The sequence below is a fragment of the Phalacrocorax carbo genome, chromosome 14 (genome assembly GCF_963921805.1).
Source record: "Phalacrocorax carbo chromosome 14, bPhaCar2.1, whole genome shotgun sequence".
In the NCBI taxonomy this organism is placed as follows: domain Eukaryota; kingdom Metazoa; phylum Chordata; class Aves; order Suliformes; family Phalacrocoracidae; genus Phalacrocorax; species Phalacrocorax carbo.
The window spans coordinates 1,116,031-1,136,001 of NC_087526.1; the positions used below are offsets into that span (position 1 = coordinate 1,116,031).

Below are 19,971 nucleotides of genomic sequence, written 5' to 3' on the forward strand. Positions count from 1 at the left end.
GAGCCCATATATCCTCCTATGCCCCTCTTCCCTCCTTCCTTCCCCAGTACTAAGACATATGAATGTCAGAACAACAGAATATTCCCATTGGCCTTCATTTAAAAGGGTTTTCATTGTGAGAGCTACTTTACAAAAAATTAAATATAATGCAACTTGCACCATCCCCACTCCACAGAGTTTTCAGTAACTACCAGGAATGTCTCTGCTTTCAGATTCAAATGGGAATACATACGTAACGTGGCATGAGTAAGAGGATGTTTCACAGGGCATATAATGCAAGATCACAGCAAGCTTCTGGAATGAGGCTTTGTCACCCAACTAATTAGTGGCTCAGCTTCTTGGATAAGAAGCAGTGGCCTCAAAAGCCTCTGAGCAGCTGCAGCACCAAAACAAAACATATACTGATACCCATTGCTAGATCTCAGGAGGAAAAAGTGTCATTAACAGGTGCGGGCAAAACTCTGCTGTGTGAGTTTATTTCTCAGTGACTTACAGCAATGTCTACATTGGAAAATAATTTTCAGATGCTGTTGCCAAGACTCATTTTTCAGTCCAAATGCATGTACAAATCAACAGTAAATATCAAGAACCACAGCATACACAAGAGACATTCAGAAAATAGTACATTGATTAATAAAGCTTTTCCTTCCCCACCCAGAAATGCAACCTGAAAAAACCAAAAAAAAAAAAACCAACTTTGTGGCATTTCTCCTGTTGGTGGCTTAAAAGACTCTGATAAGGTTTAAGTCAAATGACGCTTCCAAAGGTAAGTAAAAGTAGAAACAGGGTATTAAGACCTGAAAAAAAAAAAAAACCCAAGTCTGATTGACTTGGGTACAGTACCAAAACACGTCTGGTTACTTTACCCTGAGGGCAGGGAAACTTTTCTGTTACTGAGAGATTTGTTTAGCTTTTGGGCAGACCACACATTCAATACGTACAAACCTTTTTTTATTTTGGGGTAATTTTTAAGAAAACAAGAAAACAGCATGGCCAGAGATGAAGAGTTGTATAAGGCTGAGTCATAGGTGTGTCAGGCCTGCAAGGCATAGCTCCCTGCCCTTCTCAATTTAAGCATTGTTCCGTTTCTGCTCTTCTTGGAGAGAGCCTAGATCCACCCAAGTGGCCTTTCTAGAAGGTCCTGATCATGGAGGTGTATTCAAATGCCTCTTTGCCACGTTGGATTGAGAAGAACCGAGGACTGCAGTAAACCATATACAAATGTACAAGTGAAGAGTGGCCATTGTTTAACCAGGCACTTCACTAACATGGCTAGATTTAACCCCTGGACAACAGTAAATGGAAATAGGTTAAAAAGTTTTGATTTGTTGCAGAGAAGACTCTTAGAATGGACTGACAGTCCCATAAAGCAGAAATAACAGTACTACCTCAGAAATCTATGGTGGTATGTCTAGAGTGAGGAAGAAGATCCAGTGCAGCATCCACAAAAGTGAGAATTTGCTTTTAATAACAACAGTGATCCACTACAAAAGTCAATTTACAGATCTGAATTATAAAACAATTTCACAAATCACAGGCACCACGAAAATACTATGCTATTTTAAAAGTGCCTCTGTAACCAAGCTTCCCTCTAGCGCACAAACAGGCCTTATATCAATAACTGTAATCACAGTGCAAATATGAAGGTGCTAAGACTTTGGAAAAGCTTCATTTTTAACAAAGCGTGGCCTAGTAATAGCGATTATCCTAAAATTTCAACTAAGTGTTTTTTTCATTGTGCCTAGTAGCTGCTATTTTCAGTTTCATTTCATCATCTTTAAGATTATTTTTCATGTTTTACAGATGTGTATACATTGCTTGGAGCTAGACTTAATGCTCATTCTGAAGAGCAGTAAGCTAAGTAAAAGCCTACTAGACAGTTTATGTGGCTAGCGGTGGCTGTGGTAACATCGCCACAGAGAACTGAAGGGTCACAGAAATAGCTGGTCCCACAGAGTCAGAGATCAGGCACAGTAGCTGGGGTTGCTGTGAGGAAGCCTGTGGCTGCTATCTATCCTGCACCTGCTCTGCCAACAGAAAGAGGGCTATGATGTTGAATGCTATTAAGTGACATGCTTTGGAGCCATTATTTAATTTATTTCAAATGTTTAGCTCCAGCTTTTTTTATTTGAGGCTGTACTTACTTCCAGAGGACCTCCAGCTGTAGCTTGATGGTGCCCAGTTCAGTTATATCCACAATGATTGCCTGAGGCTTGGTTGTAAAGAAGTTTATGCTGTCGCATGTCACAACACCAACTAGAATAGTGGCCAGTCCTCGCAGCTCTGTCACCTGCAAGGACAGACAAACATCCATTTTCATCTTACCAGACAGTCTTTATTCATGTGCATGGAAAGGAACACCTCAGGCTCAGATCTGCTCTGAGGTCCACAACAAACTCAAAACCTTAATACTCAGCTCTGGGCTCCTAAACTGCTGTGAGCCAGTATCACCAGAAGGGATGCATCATAGATGGCTAGCAAAGAGGAAAGGAGCTCTCCAGGTTGGGGAGAGATGGAGCTGTACAGCACTTCTGACACCAGAATTTGGTAGACTATGACTTTAAGAAAAATTAGCCTGAAATTTGGGAATTCTAGCTCTGATATACACACAAGTAGTTGTCATTTAGAGCAGAGTCTAGTTGTCTATGTATTATAAAAACGCTGTCATAAAAATATATTAGAGAAGTATGTCAGCCTACCTATACAAGACTATGTCGGCTCTCAGTTGCCTAAAGGATCTGGAAGCACAACTCTCTGCACCCACTGTGACCTTTCTAACTGTCCTGAGCTCAGCTGTGGAACAAAATTGGAACTTGTGCGTCAGTTCTTTCCTCTAGCTCTGCAGGTGGCTCCGAGTTTGTTATCAATGCAGTTACAGGCCTGTGTTTCTCCTGGGCTACCACTGTGCTTCTTCAGCTACTTTAAAAAAAAAATCTAATCAAACAGTTGCTATGAAAGCATATTTCCAATTGAAGATCAAATTGTTCTAGAAGTGCGTAAAGCATCAGACTCAGCACAGAATTTTAGCACAAGTGCCTAAAGTCCACTTCGGGAATTAGTTACATGCCTACTAGCCTGTAAGAGCTGGCAAAAATTTATGTTGCCAGGCTCCTCTTGGAACGCTCTTTGGCACTTCTCATTTATTTTTTTTTTTAAAACCTGCTATGTATTTGTACCAGGCAAAGATTATTAAGTAGAAAGTGGAAAGAGCAGGAGGGTGTGGAGAACATTAGTCAGTACACTTTCATAAGCTGACAAAAAGAGTAAAACTATCATTGTCCTACAAAATAATACAAGTTTTTACAACTCTTATGGGAAAAAAGGGATCTGAATTAGCCTCTCACCTGATCTTCGTTATGCAGTGGCAGCAAAAAAAGAAAAAAAAAGGCATTATAAGCACATTTCCAAAGGCTGTGCTGGCAAGATGCCAAAGAGTTTCTCCTGTGTAACCCAGTTCTTGCCGCCAGATAGGAGGGGAACATTGCAATAGCTGCTTTAACACAGATGCCAAAACTTGAAACCCTGCACTGGCACAGTTTCCTAGTAGAATAGGATCCAGCACAGCCTTCGATCTCAGCTCCTTTTAGGTTGACAGGAGTCATGCTGCATAGTCCAGCTCACAAAAGATGCGAGACTAGAGTGGAAATGCTGCTTAAGGATTAACTCTAGCTGCTAGGTAAGTGCCAGAACCAATGCCAGTGGCAGCTGCGCAAGGGTCTATGAAAAACTACAAGCTTCCCCCAAGGCGTAGCCACAACATGTCTCCCGATCACAGGCCACTAGCACTGGTCCCTCACTGTTACAGGTATGACCTCTGCTGAGGCACTTTATTTAGAGTTCTGACACTATTTTAAAGTACAGACAATTTGTACCAGCATACAAATGCCATGGATTCTTCCCAGATATGGAGCATCTCTGGAGTAAAACATGGCAAAAGAATCTGCAGTGCACCCAGATGAAGGGACGTTGGGACTACACGTTCAAAACACACACATGCACAGCGATGTTTTCTATATACATATTTCTCTTTTTCAGTAGAGAGCAGAGCTCCAGGTACTTAATATATCACCCATGTGGAATAAATAATATCTACATACACAACTTCGTGTCCACATAAGACTTCGCCCCAGAAAGTCAGCTATTGATCTAGAACTTACTTTAAAAAAAAAAAAACAAAAACAAAACACACCCAGAGAAAAAAAACACTCCACAAAACCAAACAGAAAAACCCAAATGTTCAGACTCCAGAACATAGGAAAGCAGATGCACTAATACAGTTATGAGTGCCAGAAGCAAAGGGAAAACAGAAGTAGACGTCTGTGTTCAGTAGGCAGAACATCGATTAACTGCCATTTTTACATGGCTAGAAAAAAAATAATTACTTAAGAATTTTGACAAACGCTTGTTAGCCTAACGGGTAGGTAGTATGGCAGAAGACCTGTTAACCCAGTGGTTCCAATCCAACCATTATACACCACACCTTGATTTCAAACTTCTCATGGAGATTGGGTATAAAAATCTTTTCTTCCTCATCCCACGTTTGGCTGTCATCGGTCTCAATCTTGCCTTTCAACCTCCATTTTTGGCGCCCCAGTCTCACAAACACCTAGAAACCAGGAAGAAGAAAAGTATGTTGGGTCAACATGTCCCAGAACGTTCCCTTCAGTCCATAGGCCTCACACTGTTCCAGTACCGCAGAGGCAAAGCCATTCCTTTGATCATTATACATTTAGGGATTTGGATAAAGCTGGAAGATTGGAGGCAGGAATTCAGGTTGCAGGTTTTAACTCCTTAACTCGGTGCCAAGTGACACTTCCCACCCATTCTAGAAGAACTGCAAAACTACATTGCATAGCAAGTATAGTGGTATTGAAATAGAAGGCACGCTGGAATTCATTTGGAACCGTTGGAAGTAGGAGAGCAACCCAGGAAGATACTAAGATGCATTCAAAGCATGCCAAGGACAATCTTTGAAGAAACAGCCAGCAACTGTTACTTGATTCCAGGGCAACTTTAAAGACAAAGACCTGACAGGTTGCTTTTGATAGATGATCACTGCCAGCTTTTAAACCCTCCCATAACACTTCAATCACATCTTTCCCTCTTCAGTATCAGAGGGCAGAGTAACTAGTGAATGTGCCAAAGCCCTGTTCTCATCAGAACACTGCACAGTTTTATCATAGCCTGTTTCCTGCTTGCCTTCTACATGTTGCACCCCTGCTTTTCTGTTCCTCTACTGCAAACTCACAGCAGTAAAATAAAGGACAAAATGAATTGCCGCATACTGCACCTCATACTGGTCCCCCGGGCAGAGACGTGCAAAGCCCACCAAGCCTGAAAAGAGAAGGAAAACTCCTAATACGTGTAGAGATTTACAATGTCCCCCAAAGCCTCAGCTTGCAATAAATAGACTATCTGGATAACACCCCCTTGTGCTTAACTCTGTGCAGAAGCTATGCCACCAGCCCAGAACACTTTTAGAACAAACTTAGAGCTGAGGAAAGAAAGCTTGTCAGCTTTTGTATTCAAATATAAAATACCGTTGCAGATCTGTTTTACAGTGCTGAAGCAAACAGAAGTTTGCCCAAATTCTGTTCAGGGTCTGATCCAGAAAGCCAGTGGAAGCAACAGACATTGAATAAACGGTGTCTCAGTGGATCAATTTGCTACCCAGGAAACCCAAATTCAATTGATGAGTCCTGAAGGAACCACGAAAGGAACATACCTTTCATCTTCAAGTGAAACTCTCCCAAATGGACCTCCAACGCCCCTTCTATAAAGCACATGTCCTAGAAGAAAGACTGAACAGTCACTATGACTGAAAAGCAGCACAGAGTAAAGACCTTTGCATACATGCCATTTTATTTAAAGGACTTTGGCAGTTTTCTTTTCTTTAAAAGTACACACACTAACATTTTCACTAGTGGCAGTGGATGCAGAGGCCATTCATACTACTTTTAAGACAGAAAATTGTGATGCTGCTCCATGGAAGAGTGGAACTGCTTGAGCAGTTCATTGTCAGTTACCTTCCACTGCTTGTTCTGTAAAAATAGCAAAGCTTATTCATTATTCAGTTCTCATCCCATTACTTCCAGTGGGAGTCATAATGGACCCCAGTATTAAAGCAGTAATTCAAAGGATTTTTCACTTGTCTTCATGAATGTATGAAGACAAGCTGAGCACGGGCAAAAAAGGGGCACAGAAGTCAAGAACTTTGGCTGCAAGGTATTTATCTCACAAGCTTCAGTTCACATTATGCACCTGTATTTCACTCACGTGTTAAGTTTTAACCCACACCATTAAGAAAAGCCAGCAGCAAGTCCTTGTGCATTTTTTCTAAGAAACAGTCAGGTCTTTGTTACACGTGTGTAGTATTTCCTACCTCTGTGCACTCTTGGAAGTTCTTGCAAAGCTCCACTAGGCTCTCTCTGGAGGCTTTGGTGGAAGGGGACAAGGAAAAGGCATGTTTCATATTAGTGGCCCCATCTCGTAGTCTGCACTGGATGCAGTAAGCTTCATAAAGTTCTTCTACCTTTAAGATTTGAGAGGTGGAGGGAAGAATGAACAAGAATTACCCCAGCATAGTTTTAATAAGTTTTGGAAAGGAACACCAGCAGTCTTCCCTATCAAAAAACTCAACCAAATCCCACTATCACAGTATCACATAATGCTGCAACTCCTGCATTTGACAGACTGATTAGAGTGCAACAGTTTTCCTGCAAAAAAAGCATGCGATGCTGAGAAACAATTCACTCTGCTATTATCAGACTAGAAGACAAGGAGTAACACATTGTTCAGGGGAAAAAAAAATCACTTGGAAACCGATTGAAACACCTACACCTTTAGCTGTTTCAGAGGAGATATTTCATTCCCTGGGGAGCAGAGGGCAGACAGTAGATACACGCTGTGCAGAACTGCCCACCTGGCCCCTTGTGGGAAGGGGTGAGAACACGTAAGTCTTCCCACAGCAGCACTTTCTGAACAAACCGGCGGGGTATGCAAACTGGCCTCACAGGCAAACTCAGGTTGGGTTGCGCCCAACATTCAGCCTGAATAGAACCATTCAAGAAAATAAATAAATAAAATTCCCCACCTTCTGTAAAAGGAGTGGTTACAGCTTTTACAAAGTACCCAGCATTATTCCCCTTCAGATGAATTATAATCAAAGTATTTTCTATTTAGATAGTTTGCTTATATAGCAGCATAAGCCTTACATGTACACAATATAAAACCCCTTACCTTGCTTATGTGAAACTCCAGTTTTCTGATGTATCTCTCCACAGAGCGGATTTGCTTTTGAAGAGGAGGGAGAAAGGGGGTACACACTTGAAAAATTATTTCCTAAACATGCCATTAAGTAACATATCATCCATTTTTCTCCATTTGCAACATTTAGTCTCATCCTCAATAGCCTTACCTTATCCAGGTCATAGTAGAAAGCCTGAAAGAGAAATGGCACAGGCTGAACAAGAGAGCATGTATATATGTACATATTAACAATACTTTCATATTAACTGCAAGACTCACTATGCATATCTCAAGTTACACTAAATTAAGATGCACTGTTTACTACAAGGGGACAGAGTCCAACATTTTTAGAAGTAGTTTCATTTTCTATGTGTGGTTGGTTGGTTTATTTTTGCCAATGCTTGAAATGAGACAGTAAGAGTCTCACCACCAGCTAGAACAAGGACTTAGAAACTTCCGTGTAGCGTGACCAATGTCTGATTTTTTTTTTTTAATCTAGCTATTATTTCCCAAATTAAAGGCCAATTTGGATCTGCAGGTTGTCTTTTCATTAGCACTGCTGCTGAAGGTATTTCTAGGGAGTTGTGAACACAACAGAATCTAGGTTACAAGGACACATACACCAACTATGGAAAATGAAGCCCGATCTTCATCACCATTGCTGTCCAGAGTCATGTACAAACACCGATCTCTAAACAGACACAAGGAGGTACCATCCCAGTAAAGGAACACAATCCAAAGAATGCTGCTAGATACTGAAAATGAGAACGCCCGAGTTTAATTCTTACATCTCGAGCTAACCTGCTTGGTACATATCTGATTGGGATGTCTTGCTGGACCTCACCCCAATACTTGAACAGGAAAATCCCTGGGAGTCCCAGATGTGAGAGAGCATCTATTTTTGTGACTTTATTTTTAAAGTCATTTAAGTATTTAACATTAAAAGCCTCTTACCAATCTGGAGTTCCTTTTTGTATCTTTGTGTCGACCAGAGAGATAATCCAACTCAGCCTGATGGGCTTCCAAGTATTCACTGGAAAGGAAGAAAACCCAGTGTCATATTCTTCTGGTATATTCATTATAACACCTCCCCAAAGAATTTTCCAGCAGAATGTTACAAAGCAACTTCCTTCTCTAGAAGGCTTCTCTTGTTTTACCCTCTAGAGATAGGAACAGCTATATAGAGGGACATGGGTCAACAGATGACAAAGGGTGTTTTCCATAGACAAATATTTGTCCTAAATGTGAAGTCACTCCTAGAGTGGCCATCTGTACACAATGAGTGCCAGAAGATGCCGATTACTGTTACCTAACATTTAAAGCTGCTGCACATTAGGAGTCCTCCTGAATCCTTTCTACTCCTCCAAGACATGTAATGCTACACAGCAAGTCAAGAAGCCCACCAGTGCTGTGTAAGGCATATACATGTACACGCTGCACTCACTGCATTCAGATGTGCACTATTTTTTGCTTCCCTTCATCTAAAATAGATCATCCAAGTGAAAGATAGGCTTTCTTCTGGGAATGTGAGGCAAAACAAAGCAAGACAGTAGAGCTGGAAGTACTACTAAGGGCAAGAGGAAAGGAGGGATGTAGGAGAACTGCAGGTTTAACACACACATAACCCAGCTCACAGATCTCCTTTTCAGATTTCTCTAACTATTCCTTTTGGCCTTCTGGAACCTTTTCTGTAAGGTAGAAGATCAGGTCATTTGTTGAGCAAGCCTCTTACAGTTACTGAGGAGTAGGAATTCATCAGCCAACTCCATCTTACAAAGTCAAAGAATTGCAACATGAAACACTTGTACCACAAACCAAGCTCACAGAAGTACTCTGCGTGTAAGGTAGGGTACATGTCATCCAGTGTTTCAGCAAACAGAGCTGAATACCACCTTTTAGTATGCCAGACAATTTCTGAATGTAACCGTTACTTTTTCCAGAAAAAGAACTGTTTTGCAAGGTGTGAAGCACTTGGTGCCAGCTGGCTTCTACAGAGTTGCTTGCATGCAAGGGTTGTCCCTCAGGGGCTCCCGCAGGGCCTTAAACTACTTCTGCTGAGACCATCTTCTTCCAACTTTGCTTTTAATACAGAGCAGACTCGGGTAACTTTTTCTTCTTATGCTTGAAAGGGAACAGGAGTCACCTGGTAAATATTGCTTTATAAAGCACAGCCTCTGAGCAGTCAAGATAACCTCATTTTTGACAGCTGCACTTCACATTTGCTTTGATGCATTTCATTTTCTTACTGTTACAAAACCGGTTCCCTCAAGACACCCAGTGGCTCCAGCAGCCAGCTGGCTGCTCGTCACACTTGCCTATTAACAGCTCAGTGCAGAAGTAGCCAAGGCTGGTGGCAGAAAAGGGTTCACTTTCCTTTTAGAAGAGCTTCACCACTTTTAGATATATGTACATTGAATTACTAGCTTGATGGAACGGTATCGAAATGGTTAACTGAATAAAGAGTCATGGGAATGGCACCCAGACGGTTAACAGAATAAAAAGAGTTATTTGCTATAGTTATAAAGAAACAGGCACGTAAAACATGTTCTGTACTAAAAATTCAAGTCACTCCAGCACCAAGTGGACTTAGTCTGCATCTACTTAAAATTTGGACTTTGCATTGCTATTTGATACAGTTGTTTTCTGTAGCTTACTTTAGTCAATTAGTTAGCTACTCAGTTTTGGCAGGAGCCTGATCATATGGCATTCCCTGCAGAACTGGGAACAAATTCTGATCCACTTCATGACTTCTCCTCCCTAAGCTCTGATAAATTCTAAACTCTGCAAAAACATTTGGTTTCACTATTTGTTTTAAATCTAAATCCACTTATAAGACGTTGACTGATATTTTTAGGGCTAAGACTTTATAGTCTTTTATTGGAATAAAAACGTGACACATCTGACTTGCAGTGTATTATTATAGTGCATTTTATGTGCTTTGCTTAAGAAAACAAACTATGATGATAATTAATACAGTAGCAAAATTCTGACGAGAACAGCAACATACACAACAGAACAGTTAGCAGGACGCCAGCAGAAAGAGCTACAGGGTTTACAAGTCCAAGGAAAGGTATTTTATCTTCCGAAAGTAGCTTCAGGGTATAAATGAAGTTCCTATGATATTAGACTAGACCCATCAACAGCAACTGTAATGATTTAAGACTTATTTTTATACACTAAGATTGAAGCCTCAGTTAAAGGTTGATCAGTTTCAGTCACTGCTGGAGGCAAACAGCACTTACCGCCACTTCCTTTCTGGTCTGTAACACCAAGAGAGCAAGCACGTCCATGTTTTTTTTGCCATTTCAGCACTGAATAATATCAGTGTTTCTGTGAGGCAACCGACAGCTTCCTCAAAGCCAGAACACCCTAAATTCAGATTGCCAGCCCATCCTTTGATCTCTATTATGTCTGCTCATACACCCCACATCTGCTAGACGGAGACAATGGACAAGTCGGTCTTTAGCCTTTTCCCTCAAGTCTGTCCTGATGCAACATTGACTGTGCAGTCAGCCATCATAAATACTCTGAAATAACACTACCTTTACAGCAAGATAATGTTATTTCATTGCCATAATAAGATGGAGTTATACTACAGCTCTGTTTCATCACCTCAAGTCAGCTGAAGTTTTCAGGTGGATCTGCTTAGATCTTTCCCTTACAAGCAGCCACCCAGAGATGAAAGAGGACTTTAGAACTCCAGAGTTTAACTCTATTAAAAGAAAAAAACACCAACGAACCAACAACAGCAAAAAAAACCCCACTAGAATATCTAACTCTCTACTTTAAGTGTTCTCTAATTATCATAGAGAGAATAGAAAGGGTTTATGAACCAGCCTCCCCACTGTGTCCTTGCAGGGCACACCCTCGCTTTCAGACTTGGTTTTAAGTCAGCTTTTTGAGTCAAAGCAAACTCTGCACAGCTCCCTCTCCAGAAACTTCCTGCCAATCACCCCCCAGGTCTGGTTGTCCCATCCCTATCAAAATCCTTGATCCGCAGGCTTCCTGCCTGCCACCCTGCATGCTTCAAAAGCCTCCCTTCCTCAGCAGAGCTTTGTTGCTCCCCAAGGGACGGAGAATCTCCCCGCAGAGTTCTACCTGTCACTGACTCTTTAGGGAAGTGTAACAAACTAGGAACAAACAAAAACAGCAGAACACTTTGTCTGCAAGCAGACTGTTTGAGAGAGGATGAAACTTGTTTTACAAGGTCCCAAACCACTGTCTGGGAAAGTCACTACATATGTTTAGAGATGCCAGATGGAGACAGAGAACAGTGATACACAGACTTAAGCAGCATGAATAGGTAAGGCAAATTACAATATTTTAAAAGTCCTTACTTAAGTCCTTTCTTCAAAACTTCAAAAATTTTCTTCACCTGCAGTGGCTTTGGATCCCAGACGACTGCCCCCTTCTGCAGGGAATTATAAGCCTTGGGGGATTTCAGTGACATTCTTGATCTCACTGAACTTCTGCTGAGACACTTTCTGTAGAAAGAGAAAAGAAATATGGAAAAGATGCAAACCCCATCACCTGGGAGAAGAGGTGCCTCACCCACAAAGCTTCCAGACTACAGGTATATGCCCAATCCCATATACATTTACTCAAAAGAACAGTTTCTGGACACACTGAGAACACTTTCACAGGTAACATTAGTAAGTTAAGGCCCAGCCCTAAATACTTAGTGCAGAAAACCTGCAAGTTTTTTGTGACTTTGACTACCATAATTTCAATAAGATACATCTTCTCCAAGCTTGACCTAGACTCAGAGAAGTCTAGTGGTTCTCTTCTATCCTTTTTAAATGAAGAAAAATTGTGCAGGTCCCCATTTCTTTGGGAAGGGGGTAGGGAGGGGCAGGGACACTGAACAAGAAAAAGAAAGATCATTTTTATAACAGGTTAATAAAAAGTTAATGTTCATACTGCTAGCAATTGTCTTAACAGACAGAACATAATTATCAAGGTGGTTTTTCAGCATCTAACACCTCACTTACTTTTAAAGCAATTGCAAAACCAAAATTGAATATATTTGCTAACAGAAGCCCCCCACATAGGATTTTCTGTGCTAACCTAAAGAGTTTGAACACCTCAAGCCACTAATTATATACATGTACAATATTTAAACCAGAAAATTAACTCTCTGCAAATGGCTCTTTCACATTGTCAGATTCCTGCCTGGCTTACCTCTATCTATACACTCTTCCTAGACCTAGTTATTTTTATGCAGTTTTGTTGATACTCCCTGAAAGTCAAGCCTCTAAAATAACATTTCTAAAGAAGTTTCCCATTCCACTGAGCCACACCAACTGGTCACCCTCAGAGACTCTTTCCACCTCCTCTACAATCTCTATCCTAAATTCAGCTCACCTGGAGAAATGATGAACTTCAACGGGGTTAATACTCAGCGACTGGCTGTTTTAAGTTCTAGGCATGTGATCAAAGGCCTAAGGAGATTATTGAGCTTGGTGATTAAATCCCAGGCCCAGCACACCTGAGAGCTGTCCCCAGTCCTATTATAGAAACCTTCAAGTAACTACTTTAATTATCCTGGTGCTCATCCACTTAACTATGTTTCTTAACATATAATCAGCAAAAAAATCTGATAAAATTAGGTGTTGTCAAACATTACTGGATATTTAATTTCTTTACCCCAGTTATTATCTTAGTTTTTTATGATGGCTTAACGTAAAGTATTAATTAGCCAAATCATCTGGAGCTCAGGTTACCTATGAGGAGCATAACTATTAAATTAGAAACTTACATTAATATTGTTTTCTTTCATAAGATAATGAATCTTCAAGTATTCCATGCAAAGTGAGAGGGTTTCAACAGCAATAACACTGGAAGGGACAGCCTAGCCGACAAAAGCAGTTGAAAGAGTCTCCTAGAAGGATCGTCACTTAAAATTTTCTCATGCAAAGAAGGAAATGGCATCCAGTTCCATCCTTTAGATAAATACTCTAATTAGCAAGATACCATATGGAAGATATAAGATAATTATATCTTTTGAAATCAAAAAGCCCAAATTACTCTGGGTTTTGTTTATTTTTGGGAAGCAAAGGACTTTGATGTTTACCTTCAGAGTTTTGGACCGCAAATCCTAAATTCAGGAAATCCTTTCCCTTTAGTTACAGTACAGCATCTGAGCATTGCATATGGATAGGCTGGGATTTAAAACTCACCGTTTCCCTCAGTATCTCCTGCTGGCTGATGTTGCCCATAGGTACTCAGTGCACTGATGTTAAGGATCCCATTTTCATACATTTCACAGAAAAGTTAAGCGGCCGACATGGGCCTTTAGGGACAGTAGCTAAAAGCTAGATGATATGTTTCTGCTTTCCCTTGTGAACTTAATAATTTAAGTATCAAATTTCCCACTTTATAGATAACAGTAATAATATTTACTTCCTGTGGAGACCATTGTGAGGAAAAATAAAATAGTTTGTCTGACTGAGCGCCTCAAAAGGAAGTTGCTAAAGAAATGCAAAAGTATATTTAGCATCTGCTTAAGAATCTCCATGTGGACCTGATTTGTGTGTCATCCTTTGGATAGACCTTGCACAGGGCCCCTGCAATCTCCTGCTGTGTTTTGCAACAGTGCCTGAGGGAGAGATAAGTTAGGAGAGGGTGATTAAAAAATGTCTTCACTATGCTGGGGAAGGCTCTCGGATGTTCACTGGGCTGTGACTGAGTATCTAGTATGCACGTTTTCCTTATTGCGGTGATTCCTGAATGAAACTGTCTGCCTAAACACTTAAATAATGAAAGGCAACATCATAAAAAATGCATAAAGAGAGGCATTTGGTTAGGAAACCTTTGCAGCTAAAAGTAACAGAATAATCTTAAGAGATATTTGAACTCTCCTGTTTGGAGCATTCTTACTTTGCTGGACTGTGCCTTTGCTGGAGAAACAGCTGTTCAACGCTTTTCATGGAAGATCCTTTCCCTACTAGAACTCCCACTATGCACTTGAGCTCAGTCTGTTTATATAGTTTATTGACAGTGTTTTTCTCAAGATCTTAGCAACTGGTGTGATGTTAGACATCTGATCTTTGTGAGGCGTAATATTATTTTTCAGCTTCCACAACAAATCAATTTAATAGAATGTGAAGACTTCTTGATTACGCCGCAATCATGCTGGAATTTCATTTTTGCTCATACTTTACCATGCTGTATTTAACTAAAAGGTTCTTTCAGTCACTAGGTTCTTTGAAAATATTTTTTATGACGAGTCAGGTATTTTACTGATACACAATGGGATTTTTTTGAGTACAATACTTTTAGAGGCATACTTTCCAATATTGCTATATGATACTGCTAAACGATTCACTTGGTTATTACTCTAGCATGCATCGGTAGTCAGAGGTTATATTAATTTTCCATTTATATATCATATCTTCTAAAAGCACTTGAGAAGCTATACAGGGATCACTAAATTCAGAAGAACAAGAGCAGGTTTAATGGAAAAGCCGCACAGCGAGCTACATAGAGCAATGCTACACAACAATTTGTGGTGAGCAAAATGGGGAAAACAGTGCAGGATGGTTTAGCAGTTACAGGGCGGAACCAAAGACTGGACTGCAACCTTGGCTATGCTATAGACCTGCTACTGATCGCAGGGAATCCACAGTAGCGTCCTTGGCCTGTTTGTATTCCTCCCTTCCTCTCATTTGTGGCATTGCCAGAAAGCAGCCCTTCCTCTTGTGTAATGCTGCTCTGCTTAAATAACTCAAGGAGAACTTGAGTTGGGTTCAGTTACACATTTTGCCAGGTTTCACCATTAAGATCCCCATCTTTTTAAAGGCCGATGAGATTTTTAGTAACTATCACTGTTCAGAAGGTTTTAGTCAGAAAACCTCAGTTACTACTAGGCTGCAAGCAGGAAGGGTCGCAGCCCTTCATTTTTCTAGAAGAAATGGACACTATTAACAGTCTGATACGTACTCGCTGAAATCCAGCCATCTCTGAAGTACAGTGTGTGTGTACAGTAGCCAGATAGTATGGTATGAAGTGTAGCTATTTATCAGTGAGCCATGACAACACTCAAGAGCTTTAAGATAAAAACTAAGGAACAACTTCTACACAAAGATGCCTTAGGTTAAAAAATACATTCACGGTACCTAATGCTGTTCCCCAAACAATCAGGTGCTTTTCTTTTTGTGTTACTTACGCTAGTTTTCTGCTTTGCACAGTGCTGAATCCAGTAAAGGAACAACTCCTGCTGATACCACCCCCATCTCCAGGAGAGACAAACGTGAGTTTGACCGACATGGTTGCCAGTCAGTAAGTCTATCGGCTTCTGAAATAAACAGAAAAACAGATGAGTCAAAACCTTCTTGGCAGTTCAGGCTTAGACTTGTGCTGCTGCAAGTGCTGAGCTGCATGGAAGTGGAAAGTCAGAACAGACAGTGGATTAAATAGAAAAAAAAGGCTTGTCTGCTATACACGTTTCCTCTGTTGCTATCCACAAAACAATTAATAAGGGACTGAATAGTCTAAAATGAAATCTCTCGTGCCCTCTTCAATTTCTGATTGATTTTACAAACTCACTATGTAAAAGCCAGAATAGCCTCACTTCACAGGCTCTCTACATTTCTGATTTTTAAAAAACCCTATAACTGTCCCACTGCTTAAGGAGTTCAGGCCAACCTGTGTGTTTCCAAATCAGCATGGATGCCAGAACAATACTTAAGCTCCAGACTTAGGTCCAAAAAGCAGTTCCTCACATCTGTGCAGAGCCACACTCAAGTCAATGGTAGAATTGGCTGAGTGTGGTACTTAAGCTAGAGGCAGAAGTCTGGTTTCAACAGTAAATTTCAGGTTCATGCTCCTCCTCTGGCAGGATTTCTCTTGGATTGCTCCCTTCTGTTTTCCATCAGTCAAACTTTTTTGCTTTCTGGAGAATTGTGTTCTCTGCCATATGTCTATAGAATCCAAGTTACAATATAAGTAACAGACATATCCTTCGAAGCAGCTGTAGAAAATCACCCAGACAGTTAATATACAAAAAAATTCCCTTCCTTCCCCCCTCAAGCTGGTGTAATGTAAACACCACAACTGAGCAAAACTGAGTAAAACAAAAAGCTGGAGTACCTATTTGTAGAGAGAAGTACAAACTCCAATAAAGAGCCCTACATGAAGACGCTTGGTGCAAAAGTTTATCCTACGTTACAGAATGTGCTCTGAAGAACAGTGGTCTCTTAATCTATCAGAGTAGATACTGGAAAGAAACACCCACACTCAGCCCCTATGCCTGACATTATCCCACCAGCATGGCTACCATCAGTCAGACTAGAAGCCCAGAAATGTCAGGATAAGACTCTTCCTGGCTCTGGCACTAGCTTGGAGAGCACCCTAACTCAGCGCTCTTCCAGACTGCATATAAAAAACTGAATGGTTGAACTATAGCTCCCAAGAGGGGTGAGATCTGAGAGTGTTTTGCTCACGCTGGGCTAGCCTACAAGTACAGGGAAGTGACTATGCTTTAAGTGTCATTATCTACCAAGGCAGTAACAAAAGTTGTCATGGATTTCCATAAGTAGAGATCCTGCAGTGAGACCTGATTATTTCATTAGAAGCCACTCACTCAGTTCCGGGGCTGAGGTCTAAGACTCACATTTCTTTGCCTGTTCTACAGGCTGTACCAAGCTCATAAATACATCTGTGAAAAATGGGCAATAGATTTCAGAACAAGATGTGAAAATGATGAAGTTGAATCAAACAACTACCTGCTTTGCAAGCTACCTAGTTTGTCACAAGAGGTGTTGGGCATGGCTATGTATTTTGTATCTCAGTGCACCAAAGTCCACATGACTCCATAGCTTCTGTTACATGGGAAAATTTACGTGCATCTTAATCACCTTTTAACCAAACTGCACAGCACTTACATTCTCTTGCTTTGAAAGGATGCCTCCTTAACCCCCTTAATCAGGGATTGTACTTGCATCACAACACAGCTGAAGTTTCAAAATATTTTCCATTCTTTCCTCTAGTTTTCAGATGCTTGTAAGTCTGTGAACAGCCACCCCATCAAAAGGATCATAAGACTGAAAAAACTATGCAACTTACTGAAAGATGTAATTGCATAACAAGCCGTTAAAGGAAGAAATAAAAGGAATAGCCTGATGGTTATTGACCACATCCCTCATCAAGGCTAAGCCAGATTCCCAGGATCTATTCTTCAGCTCTCTAACCTGGGAAAGTTAGTTCATGAGTAAAAGAGAGGAAAAAAGTGCAGGAAAAGCTTGTCTAATTTTATAGGACTCCTAAAGCCTACAGGGCATGAGCCTGAAAGCCTTTGAAGCGTATGGGTATGAAACAAACAAAAACAGGCAGACCCTTGCCAGGGAACAGAAAGTGGAAAAAAGCTGAGAAGACTCCTGAAGTACAAATCTGTGGTCCGGAACTCTAGATGTGAAGAGTTATGTTAGAAACGTACAGACCCCCAAAACTCAGTTGGAGAAAGAAGTAAATCCCTTAAATTGCCTAGACTTGATTCTGTTGCCATTTGTGTTTTTATAAATCAAATATAATTCTGGGTCTCAAGAAGATACGCTGTTGCGAATTAGTGGATGTGCGAGATGACTTGGACCTCACTTGCCCATAGCCATAAGCACTTGAAAATTCTCACGGGTCGTTTGGTTTTTGAACTGTGCAGAGCTCGGCCCTCAAGGCCACTGACCGTGTCATGTTCTGCTGTAACCAGGAGCTACATTCAAAGCAATTCACAAGCACATTTTCACAGTTCCCTCTTATAAGAATGAAGAGAATCTAAATAATGTTAGGAAAGCCCCATTAAAGGGGTTATCTTTCTTGCTTTGAGATAATGTCAACAAAGTCCAATACCTCTCAGTACACACCTGCATATATATTTTTTGTAGCGACCTAGAAATCTTACAGCTCATTTCACACTTCTGAGTAGAAGGCCGTAAGTAGGATGTCAAGACAACATTTTATTTTGTAAGAAAGATTTATAAATGCGGTTGTTTAAACAGGGTTTTGCTGGCCAGAGTGTCTCTATAAAAGTGCTGAGCTACGTTACAACTGCCCCTGAGAAAAAGCATCTGGACACATCTCAAATTCAACTCTCCCTTTAGGCCAGAAATAAATCAGATAAGGACCCTTGACAAAGCTGAGTTCAAATCCTTCTTCCAACCTGTGACCTCTGCTGTGTAGGCCAATGTCTCCAGACCTCATAAATGCAGGGATGATACCCTGGGGAGCTGAGGTACTTCCTCGCTTCTAATCTCCCCAAAAGCACGCAATGGGAATACGGTAGCTAGCTAAGGGCTGGCGTATGTAGAGGCCAAACCAAAGGAGTCTATTGCCAGGGGCAACAGAAATGCCAAAGTACTGGAAAAAACAAAGGGTCTTGAAAAAGTCTTATAAAGCTTGTGAGTCTTAAACAGACCTCCAAACTGCCAGGGCCTAAACTACCCAAGCATTTTAATACGTGCAATTTTGTAAGTTTGAGACTTCAGGTCTCAGAAATGTATTTTTAATATAAATCAAAAGAGGTTTTTTTTTCAAATTAAAGGAGTATGTTTGTTTGCCCCTATGCCAATGATGTGCTGATAATTTGCCATAACAGACTATTAGCATTTAACCCTAAGGGTTACCAAGTACCCAGGTGTGTAAGGCCAAAGATTTGAGCTTCTATACAGCAGTGAGTACCCTCGAGCTGCATGTTCTGCTTTGTCTCTGTTAGTATTAGGGTATTCCTCAAGCCAAATGACCTTCATCTTCTACAAACAAAAAGCTGGTGTCTGTTTGCATTTATGGCTAAACTTTTCCAGCCCTAGTCACATATTTAATTGTTTCTGGGCACAATGGTTTCAAAAATTTTATGAGGAAAATATGACTCACTGACTTCTTGCAAAATATTTCTGCTGTTTTGTACTTTAAATTAGTTGCCACGTTTTTCTTTTAATATCTCCAAGAGGTTCACTTGAACTTGGTGAACTATTGCCAGAGTAAGCTATTCTTGTCACCTTAAAATGTACAGTGTTCCAGTTGTGAATGACCAGTTGGTTAAGAGACACACACTTGCTTCTAGGTGCGTGTCTGCAAAAACTGTATCAGGCTTCTGCTTCCTTCAGCTAATTGTGGACCCCCACACAAGTTGACGGCCTAGGCAACAAGTGCCTATATATCTCACTAGTATGTCAGTACCTGTTGTTCACTGGCTTCGGCAAGAAGCGGCCACCCAACAAAAGAAAAGCCAGGTTGAAATCGAGTAAATTATTTGTCACTATAGAAAATAAACACAATGACTGAACAGAAACTACCAAATGTCAATCACTTCAATGTTTTAGGATCATGTCAGTGATTCTGGATACATTATGTGACCTTGACAATTTGTCTTAGACCACTTGATGCTAAGTTTCTCCTTACATTTTTAGATTATTGTTGTTATTTTTATACATAATCTTATTTTTAAATATTACATTAGCTTTACTTGGAAGAACGATAGAGCCATTCTTCTTCTAGCTGTGGAAACCCATCAAAGTTGTGTTCATTTTGTATTATCACAACATAATCCCTTCCTCAATATCAGATGTGCTCAACATTTTATTGGAGGGACTGCAGCCTTGACCTTAAAATATATGGTTTATATTTCTGACTACTTTGAGAACCCTCTTAGTAAGTGGATTTCTGCATAGCATAGTACCTAGCTTCTGTTCTAGGGTTGCCACCCAGGATCTATGCCTTTTTAGAGCATGGTTT

At 40.6% G+C, this 19,971-nt stretch overlaps 1 protein-coding gene across 9 annotated transcripts in view; it reads right to left on the reverse strand.

The window, feature by feature from the left end:
* The window catches only part of RIPOR3 (RIPOR family member 3), a 53,805-nt gene that overhangs the window by 16,140 nt on the left and 17,694 nt on the right, over positions 1 to 19,971 (reverse strand). For 7 of the 9 annotated variants that reach the window (XM_064465197.1, XM_064465196.1, XM_064465192.1 and 4 more), the window contains 10 exons: positions 15,416 to 15,544; positions 11,586 to 11,732; positions 8,203 to 8,281; positions 7,418 to 7,441; positions 7,240 to 7,293; positions 6,379 to 6,532; positions 5,726 to 5,788; positions 5,291 to 5,334; positions 4,481 to 4,606; positions 2,145 to 2,290 (listed from right to left, as the gene is read on the reverse strand). In XM_064465197.1, the coding sequence (XP_064321267.1) occupies positions 2,145 to 2,290; positions 4,481 to 4,606; positions 5,291 to 5,334; positions 5,726 to 5,788; positions 6,379 to 6,532; positions 7,240 to 7,293; positions 7,418 to 7,441; positions 8,203 to 8,281; positions 11,586 to 11,732; positions 15,416 to 15,516 (938 nt within the window). In that variant the 5' untranslated portion in view covers positions 15,517 to 15,544. Of the gene's footprint in view, positions 1 to 2,144; positions 2,291 to 4,480; positions 4,607 to 5,290; positions 5,335 to 5,725; positions 5,790 to 6,378; positions 6,533 to 7,239; positions 7,294 to 7,417; positions 7,442 to 8,202; positions 8,282 to 11,585; positions 11,733 to 15,415; positions 15,545 to 19,971 lie in introns of those variants that run through there. The other 2 variants (XM_064465198.1, XM_064465199.1) reach the window with 2 other exon arrangements.